Here is a 10,785-nt window from a genome sequence, read left to right as displayed (position 1 = left end):
AAATCAATAACAGGGCTCAAATACCATTGTTCATAATGTATTTTAAGGTAAAAATGAAGTATGAATACAATACCCTATTATCAATTCCACCAACAAAAACAGTGTTTGGCATGATTTTGCCTTCTGGTAAAACATGGCCTTGGCTAGCTGCAGCTGATGCAGACTGGGTGTTGGCCTCTCTGGAGATGGTTGAGTTTGAAGTCTCAGAATTTGCAGCAGCAGACTGTAATTTAGAAAGTAGACACCATAATTACATATATAGGCAAAACCCAAACATGATGTGAAATATAATTTTTGTATTTTAAGTATAAAATACTTTATATAAATTATTTTCATTGTAAATTAGTCACCAGTGCCATTTAGTTCAGGCTCAGGATTTAAACTAACCAGAGTACGTTGGCATGGAATTTTAACCAAAGCATATAGCACTTTCTTAAACCCAGTACTGCTCATCACCAAGTCGTGTACAATGCTGTGGAAGAATATTCATTTGGTATTTGTGAAAATACGATGTGAATTAGTTAAAATAAACTAGAAAGTTCAGATTTTTAAAAATTAGTTACTAAAATCATCCTGTTCTGTAAACATAAACAACTTTCCACTTTACTGAGTAGACTAAGGATACATGTAAAAACAGAAAAGCCATACTGAAAAGAAAGTAAGTCTCAAAGTTTTAAACCAATTTGTCTTGTTTTGCCTTTTTCACCAAAATCAACATGAGTTTTTATAATGTTAACACTCCCCGTATTCGTATGCCTGCTTTACTTTGGAAATGGATCATGGAAACATTACTTGCTCAGATGTCACAGCTCCTTCTGTAAAAAGGGTTATAATCCTCTTCCCTAACGCCAGGGTGTTCAAAGCACCTTTGAAATCACATTTTTCTTCCTGAGTAACACCAAATCGATACGATGATAATCCTAATTTTCACAATGGGCTGATAGATATAAATGATACCATCTTCAGTTTCAGACCAAAAAACCACATACATATAACTCATTAATTTTCTAGGTTCTGATCAGAACTGTCTTTATACTTTCCACATAGACTCTTAAGGTTAATGAAAAATTTTCTGAAGTAGTATTCATAAGTACTATCCATGTTGGAGAAACAATATAGCGTAGTGAAAGAAAAATTAATTTAGCCAGGAGAGCTAAGTTTATATCCCTTATAGGTAAGTGGTTATAAGATGCTGACTTGCCAGCTGTGTATCTCTGGGAAAACTGCTTTGAGAATGAAATGAGATAACTTCTGTAAATTCATTTTGTACGTATAAAGTGGTAAAAGTGGTATGTCAGTATAAGTTAGTATCCTGTTATTTGAATTTTATTATCAGTAGATTTTTTTTCAAGTTTCTTTTTAGGCTTTACTATTTTAGTTGACTTATTTTGAAGAAATTTTAATTAAGAACTAATTGAAACATCAGGAAATTGTGACACATCATTAATTTAAAAATCACTGGTGAAGTGCCTGTTGACTATAAAAGTACAAAAGGCTATAAAGAGTAAGTTATTACACATATACCTGTTTGAAAGAAAACAAGACAAAAGAAACTGTGTATCCTTTTGAAAAGCACAGTGATGCTACAGAAGGTAGTAAGAAAGAGTTCCTGCTTTGTTAATTAGATGCTAGAAGTTACTGATTCTACACAGCTTTACTAGTGATGAAATTTAAATTGTCAAATCAACAAAAGCCGAGTTTACTGCTTTTCTCTATTCTTTTGTGCTTGTACTTGCTCTTTAGGTTTTATAACTAATTCCTAATTCTTTCCTTTAATAGGGCTAGTTCATGACAATGATGTGGAAGAAAAATTTAAAAAACTATTTCTAAAGATCTTCCTTTCTAAAAACGTCTTACTTTATTGTTTTTCTAAACGATATTAAGCTGCATTATCTGGAACTGCTGGGAACCTGATTAGATTTCCCTTCCCTACAATTTATCAATCCCTTCTCAGTTCATTCAGAAATCCCAAACAGAATAATACTGGAAAATAAGCTGAAATTCTGAAATTCTGAAGTTCTTGTAGTTTCTTTTTCTCCTTTTCAATTCCCCCTTGATTTGTGGATGAAATCTGGATATATTTGTCTTTGATAAACAAGCTATATTACAGTATTGTCTCTGCACCATAGTGTTTGGATGCATTTTAATTTAGAAGTGTAACATCTGGCAGAAAACTGTGTCAGATTATGAGAGGATATGGAAATGTACTGATTCTCAGCTGGGGAAGATTTTTGGGCCCCACAGGCAATTAGCAATGTTTAGAGATTGGTTGTCACAACTGAGATGTATTCCTGGAATCTGATGGGCTGAAGGGCCAGGGATACTACTGCACATCCTACAATGTAAAGACAGCCTCCTATAATAAGGAATTATTTGGTCCAAAATTTGAAAACGGTGTGGTTAAGAGACCTTGTGACAGTGCCGCAAGAATTGAAGAATAAAATTACTGTTTGGGAAGAACCTGACTTCCACTGCTCAGTAAAGTAGATCTTTTCATGACCCCAGTTTCAGTTTCTTTGCTTGAAAATGAATGGTTGGAAAAGATCTCTGGGGTCTCTCATGATTCCCATAGTCTATACAATTGTAAAATGGATACTGGAAAAAACAGTAGTGTGGTAAATAGGAAAAAGGGCATTTGATATTATAAGAAATTTGACTTTAGCCTGGATCTTGCAAATTAGCTGCCTGCTTAACTGAAATCCTACATACAAAATTCACCAAATCACTTTAATAGCGCCATCATGTCCTAGTTTTCAGCCAGCAGGTTGAACTCAAAGCTAGCGAAGTAAGCAGTGCACTTCAATTTTTGCAATGTACTTCATTTTTACCATGGCTTGATTAGCATGAACCGTTCAATTCCTACTGTGTGTGTATTCATACTTATATAATGTACAATAAAAAATCTACAATCAATAGACAACCGTTGGTTAGTTTTAAACTATGACCAAAAATGTAAATGAATACTTAGGATAAGCAAAAGTCTCATTTTAAAGATAGTACTATCAAAACCGTCAATAGCATCCTGAAAAGAAACTGCATTAAAGAAATAATTCTCTTAATCATGTCTTCAAGTGAGCTGGCGAATTTTGAAATGAGAAATGTTGGAATAGTAAACTGGGGTGAGCTTCAAGACTATCATATACACAACACTCATTGCTTCTTAGAGCAAATGTATTTCTTGTTATATGTAGAACAAACAAGTGATAAAGACAGCTAAGGTTGGAAAAAAATTATCATTGTTTAAACTCCTAGGATGTCAGCTCCTTTGCCAGTATTACCTAATTCAGTTACTATGCAAACATGGAAGCAAACTGATATTTAGATAAACTGACCAGGAAAAAGTCTATCATTAGTAGTCATCAAAGTTACACTCACAACAACAGGAAGAGGAGCAAATAAAGATAATGTTAAAGTTAAGAAAACAAGACATGAAAATCAGAATCAAAACTTTAAGTAAATCCAAGAGCAGATTCTCGGGGAGCTGGGGTGTGGAGGATGAAATTCAAGCAATGAACAATCCTGGCAAAACTAAGCAAGAAAAAGCAAGAAAGCAAATGAGACCTGCAAAATGGGTTGTGGCCACAGATAATAAAAGAATACCACGCACAAACTCTTATTTTTAAAGAGGAAAAAAGTATTTCTCAACACATTTTAAAGCTAAAAACATATAAGTAACAAAGCCTCATCCAGATGATCCATCCCTGTCCTCAACACAAAATGCAAAATTCCAGCAGCACATAAAGAGTTAAAGTTTATATTGGGAATGCAAGGATACTCCACTAGCAGGATACGTTACTTTAATTCATCACTGAATATAATCTGATAAAATACAGCATTTTTAAATTTTTTAAAAACCCAACTGAAACGGAAATAGAGGAATCTTATTTTCTATCAATCTAATTCTACCCTATCATCAAACTTGCAAGTGAAATAGTTGAGTCAACTCAACTGAAATTAGGAATAAGATAAGGGTACCAGGGTACCACCTTAACTACTATATATTTGTTCCCCTATGTATGACAAAAGTGAATACTAATACAAAGCTTTTATCAATCAATAAAAATAAAATTAAGAGGTAATTTAAAAAGCTAACAATGGTCAACTTCACTGATGATTTAAAAGAGTGCACATCAACATAATGTAATATTTTCCAGCTATTAGGCTGACAATTTAATAAATCCTAATAACTTTCACTGGAATGGGTGTGGAAAAGATGGCACTCTAAACACCATCAGTGAGAAAATACTACTACATGATTTACTAAGAGTTCCACGGAAAAGGTGTATTATAATTTGACAGGCGAGGATACTCACCAGTATAATAATGAGGAGAATTCATTATAAAATTGTTATAAAAGGGGCAAACTGCTTTCACCTAGCAATTCCACTCATAGCAATTAATCTCAAGTAATTAATAGGACAAGGGTGCCAAGATATTTACACAAAGATATTCATAGCATTTGTTATGTTTTTTTACTTTGAGACTGAGTCTCCTTTTGTTGCCTAGGCTGGAGCGCAGTGGCAGGATGTTAGCTCATGGCAATCTGCTTCTCAGGATCAAGTGATTCTGCTGCCTCAGCCCCCTGAGTAGTTGGGATTACAAGTGTGCGTCACCACGCACCACCCCACTTGGCTAAGTATTGTAGCTTTTAGTAGACAAAGAAAACAAAAATCATTCAAATATTGCTTCACGTTTTCACAAACACATGAGGTACACAGTATTTCTGAAGTATATACACTGGCTCCTTTCATTTTTTATTATAATAAAACAGAACAGGAAAAAGAAGTGCTTCAAGTTTTCCAATCCCTAACGTTCTCATTGTTACTTCTATATGAAAAACCTCACCTCTTACCCAATTTTCTGGGGTTGGTATTGTGGAAATCTCCAAGATATTTGTTATTTGAATTTATTACCATAGATATGATTATGGGTCATATATACAGTTACACCTATGAAAACAGACCCAGAGAACTACTGTCGTGAAGCAGTCAGCTAAAATAAAAATGTAATTCAAATTCTGTGCTCTAAAAATCTGGTAGTAATTTTTTTTTTTTTTAAATTTTTTTTTATTGTACTTAAATTCTAGGGTACATGTGCATAGCGTGCAGGTTACATATGTATACATGTGCCATGTTGGTGTGCTGCACCCATCAACTCGTCAGCACCTATCAATTCATTATTTATATCAGGTATAACTCCCCAATGCAATCCCTCCCCCCTCCCCCCTCCCCATGATAGGCCCCAGTGTGTGATGTTCCCCTTCCCGAGTCCAAGTGAGCTCATTGTTCAGTTCCCACCTATGAGTGAGAACATGCGGTGTTTGGTTTTCTCTTCTTGTGATAGTTTGCTAAGAATGATGGTTTCCAGCTGCATCCATGTCCCTACAAAGGACGCAAACTCATCGTTTTTTATGGCTGCAATTTTATTTCACTCCATCTTTCTAAAAAATTGATAAAAGTCAGTCTGGATGTTTCGGCTATTTGACAGCAAAGATGAAAATAAACTATGCTACAATATAGAAGGGCACACCAAGTCTCAAAAAAAACTGTTCTATAGTAAAGGTATTGCTAAGTACATTCCCGTCAAAATATTACTCAATGGCTTCTAAATAATACAGAGGTCTTCATTCTAGATTAATTCTGAGTGGTTTCTTAAATTTTAGGTACCTTTCACTAGTTTAAAATAGCAAACTATTCAAGTAATTTGTATAAATAAAGGTCTCAATTATATCTGAAAGCAAATCATTTTACTCCCTCTTAACCTACCTGATAATTATATACAGGCAAATGATATCCAGTGATGACCTGAACTGCTGAATGTGGATAAGGAGGCTATGCCTAAAATAAAAGTTTTCCGGTAGGAACGAATGAATACAGTAAAACAGTTTGTTAATTAGAAATACCATTCCCAAAATAAAAAAATATGAAAAACTTTAAAACATTGTTTTCTATATACATCATTGCAGAATTCTAAATGAGTGACTGATGTTATGAAGAAAGAAAGATTCTGTGAATTGCTACCCTTTGGGTGGGGAAGGGGAACAGACAAATGACAAAAGAGACTATTTCACCAGACAAGTTTTCCTTATTTATCCTGTGTACTTTTATGCTCACCCAGAAGTTATTTCTTATGCTGGTGATGAGGCTCTATTTAAGACAGATTTCAATGTAAGTCAAATTGATACATTTGCTATCTCTTTGTTAAAATACTTCTATGGAGTTTTGCATTTGACAATACTATAGGGTAATACGAAGTTCTCCTACAAATGTTATGATTTTTTCTGTACTTCACTTTGAAAAACTAAGGGCAGAATATACCTCAAAACTGGAAAAGAGACACTATAATGTCTTCTATCTTTCCATAAATACTTACTGATTGAAAACGTATAGGCAGCAGCACACATGAACACACCCAGATCAAGTAATGGTTCACAGCAAACGTTAGAAACATACTAAATGATAGAAACAAGCAAGGCTTTTTACCTAGCCATCGTTCAGAGAAAAAAAAGAAGCAGAGGTATACCCTACATGTTTAAAGTACACGGAAAATGTCAACAAATGGAGAGACACTGAAGAACTCTTTCACTACTATTTTGTTACTTCGTTTTCCATTAAAGAAAGTGTCTTTTAAACTAAGACATAAATAAGAGAAACTAAAAAGAAAATAAATATTACTTATCACCAATAAGTGGTAAGAGTATGTCAAATCCTACTTTACATATCAAAGTGACCAGGATCAGAGAACTTAGAGGCTAGAAACTCACAGGATTTATAAATATAGTAAAACATATCAGAAATCTACCCATTCCACAACCAGAATATATCCAGAAGTCAACAATCTATATGAGGAGGCATCTGGATATCACTGCAAGAAAAGAACAGCTGGATGAACTGCTAACCTTAGAGAAGAATAAACTAGGCAGACACATGAAGACAGCTGCTTTCAAATATTTTCGGAACTAGTTCCTATGGGGGGAAAGCAGCTCAGGTGTTTTAGAAGTAATACGTTTTTCTTCCTGTTCTTATTTAAGAGTAATTAACAGCAAAATATTTCTGTTTCTCTTCAACAAATTTCTTTTTTTTTTTTATGGATGGTAAAGCCAGAGACAGATTCCAGGAAGACACATGCTTATTTTAAGGCCACATTAATACCACCTTTCATGGCTTATATAGTCTATTAGCAAGTAAGTGAACTCTTATCATTATGTGGAACAGCTATTGCTTAAGCATGCAAAATCCTGAGAGAGAAAAAGGCACTGATGCTCCCATAAAAGTTTATCATTGGGTTAAAAAGAAAGTAACAAAACATGCCACACTAATATAAAAAACGATTCAAAAATATTTATAGGCATATGTGACATAGAAAAAAATCCAGAAAAAACAGGGAGTATATGTTTGGCACATTCACTTTACTGGAAGTATAGCATAACTCCTTTGCTCCCCAACAGGCCACTCAAAAACACATGAGACAGACAATATTGAAGTACTTCTCATGATGGCTCTTCCGTTAACAAAAAAAAAAGATCAGAAAAAGAAGTACTTTAGGTTTCTCATGCCTGAAATTCTTGTTGTTACTTCTACATATAAAACCTCACCTCTTCCCTGACTTTCTGCAGATGGCATTGTGGAACTCTCAAAGATATTAATTCTTTAATTTGTTACCAGACAAATGAGTGTGGGTCACAGATACAGTCGTATCATTGAAAAGAGACCCAGAGAACTACTATCATGAAGCAGCAAGCTAAAATAAAAATACAATCGGAGTTGTGTGCTCCAAGAATTGGGTAATGGTTTTAGTTCACTCCCTGTCTCTACAAAATTCATGCAAGTCAGTCTGGATGTTTCAGTTCTTTGATAGCAAAGAAAAAAAGAAAAAATATATGCTGAAAGAAAGAAGGGAAAACCAAATCTCAGAAAACTGTTCTATAGAAAAGTTAATGTTAAGTATATTGTTGTAAGAATATTATTTCCTCACTTCTAAATAATCCGGAGGTCTTCATTACATTAATTCTAAGTGTTTTCTTAAATTCTAGGTACATTTCACTAGCTAAAAATGATAAATCATTCAAGCAATTTGTATAAGCAAGCTGAAGGTCTCAATAGTATCTGAAAGTAAATCATTTTCCTCCCTCTTCAATTGCCCAATAATTATACACAGGCAACTGATACCCAGTGATGACTGTACCAGGTGAATTTGGATAAGTAGGATATGCCCGATGAAGTTGACAGAAATAATGGGTTAATATGGTAAAACTTTTTTTTTAAAATTAGAAATAAATATCATTCCCAGGAGAATAAAAATATGAAAAACTTTAAACTATTATTTTTCTATATACAGCAATGCAGAATTCTAAATGAAGGACTGACTTTATGAAGTAAGAAATATTCTCAGTCAAATGCTACCCTTTGGGTCGGGAAGGAGAACAGACAAATGACAAAAGAAGTGACTATTTCACCAAAGTTCACCTTATTTATACTGTGTACTTACGACCCAGAGGTTACGGCTTACACTGGTGAAAAGGCTCCATTGGGATAGATTTCAACTTAAGCTAAATTAATACATTTCCTATCTCTTTGGCAAAATACTTCTAGATGTTGTGTATTTGACAACAGTATAGGGTAATATTGCAGTTCTTCTACAGATATTATGGCTTTCTCTGTACCTCATTACAAAAACTAATGGCAGTACATAATCCACAACTGGAAAAGCGATAGTATAATGTCTTCTATTTTTCAATAAACACTTACTAATTGAAAACATACAGGTAACAGCATTAGTGAATACACCCAGATTCAGTAATGGCTCATAGTACATGTTAGAAACAAGTAGAGCTTTTTTTCTAGCCATTGTTCAGAGAAGGAAAAAGAAGAAGTGGTATACCCTACACGTTTCAAGTACATAGAAAATTTTCAACAAATGAGACACTCCGAAAAACTATTTCACTACTATTTTGTTACCATATTTTCCATCAATGAAAATGTCTTTTAAACTAACGCATAAATAGAATGAAGAAAAAAATAAACGTTACTGATCACCAATGAGTGATAGAGTATGTCAAATCCTACTTTACACATCAAAGCAACCAGCATCAGAAAAATTACATGCCAGAAACTCATGAAATTTACAGATAGAGGAAAACAGGTCAGAAATCTACCCATTCCAGAATGAGAATATACCCAGAAGTCACCAATTTATATGAGGAGGCATCTGGAAATCACTGCAAGTACAGACTAGCTAGATTAAATGCTAAACTTAGAGAACAATAAACTACGTAGACACATAAGGAGAGCTGCTTCCAAACTCTACTTTAGGTACTAGTTATGTGGGGTGAAAAAGGAAGACATAAGAAGAGATTTGTTCATGTGTCTACAGAGGTCATTTCTAGAAGAAAGACTTACAAAGTATATTGAAGGTTTTTAGCTCACATAACGCACACTAAGAATAAGAAATTTCTAACAAAAGTAGTAAATTTCCCATCACCCAGAGTATTCAAACGGGGATTCTATTGCCACTTACTAGGGAAAGTGTAGATACAATTTCACAGAGGGTACGATGACTACGGTAAACAAGAGAACAGGAACGTAAGCAGTTCTCACCTGAACGTACTGAGTTACAGGATTCAGCGTTATTGGGGGCTGCAGGTAATTTTCAGCATTTGGATTACTGCAGACATTCCGAAACTGTGGTGGAGGAGGAGGATTAAATACCAAACGACATGGCTGCACATGACGAGCACCTTATAAAAAGCAAGAATAAAAAGCCTAGTTTTAGTTATTTGAAAAGCTACGCGGGTCAAAAAATAACAATTTCTTTTCCTACTCACATAATTTTTGTTTCCTGATTGCAGGGCCCAGCTTCAGCTTTTTACCATGGAAATGTATCTGTGACTGAAAATAAAACAGCAACAAAATGAGAATCAATTTTCAAGTCTTGACTTCCAAGACTTGGGTAAATACCTAAAGCCATCTAAAGTTCCTATTATCAAAGAAGATCGGTGACTACTACACACCAAATTAAAATTGGTCACCCTGAAGCTACCTTACTTACCCTTACTACTCTAATCAGTATCAAGAGGCATCAAGTGAAAGTCGATCAGAAACTTTTCATCACCCTATCTCCAACCCTTCCCGTTTGTAGTTCATGAACCTAGGTGACTAGTCAAAAGTAAACAGGATCTAACAAGTTATGTGAAGTTACTCTAAGGTTCGGTTTCCAGATTTTACACAACACTGAGTATTTCACTAAGTCTAAATGTCGTATCAATAAAATAAGAGATTTTCCTATTAGATTACTTACTTCTACTATCTTCTGGACATCCACGTCATTAAAAAAGGAAACAAATCCATAGCTACAAAGGCAGAAGACAGATGAAGTATAAAATCATCATCATACAGCACATGGTCCAGAACTACTACTGTTCTATACACAGAAGGGATCATAACAAAAGATGAGTAATATACTACGATAAGTATTTGTTAAGATGTACATGACAGAACCAGTATAAATATTACTTTTTCTTAACTGGAACTATGTCAAAGTGTGCTAAGATTAGGGTAGTGTGAAAACTTCACTGATTTTAACAAAAAATTCATTATCTGTGAACCCGAATTTGACTATCTAAGACAACGTGGTTAAAATTTAAGATACTTTTGCAGTCTAGGATAAAAACAATTATTTGAGAAAACTGATTAACTCACTTGTATGAAATAAAAATTGGGGACATTTTAAAACAAACATTAGAAAAATGATGAAATAAAAGAGCTGGCAATAACATTTCATCCCCTA

General features: G+C 34.2%; 1 protein-coding gene across 1 annotated transcript; it reads right to left on the bottom strand.

Moving 5' to 3' along the window:
* Positions 1–73: 73 nt before the first annotated feature.
* LOC113222688 (deleted in azoospermia-like) lies at positions 74–10,348 on the bottom strand (the record flags this gene model as incomplete). Its single annotated transcript, XM_026452322.1, has 4 exons — positions 74–223; positions 9,597–9,736; positions 9,824–9,887; positions 10,297–10,348. Coding segments are annotated over 4 exons (406 nt in total), but the record flags the coding sequence as incomplete, so codon positions are not given.
* Positions 10,349–10,785: the final 437 nt, after the last annotated feature.

This window comes from Piliocolobus tephrosceles, unplaced genomic scaffold (assembly GCF_002776525.5).
Source record: "Piliocolobus tephrosceles isolate RC106 unplaced genomic scaffold, ASM277652v3 unscaffolded_33538, whole genome shotgun sequence".
Classification (NCBI taxonomy): domain Eukaryota; kingdom Metazoa; phylum Chordata; class Mammalia; order Primates; family Cercopithecidae; genus Piliocolobus; species Piliocolobus tephrosceles.
Note: the sequence above shows the minus strand (reverse complement) of the source record. Positions and strands in the feature narration are given on the sequence as shown.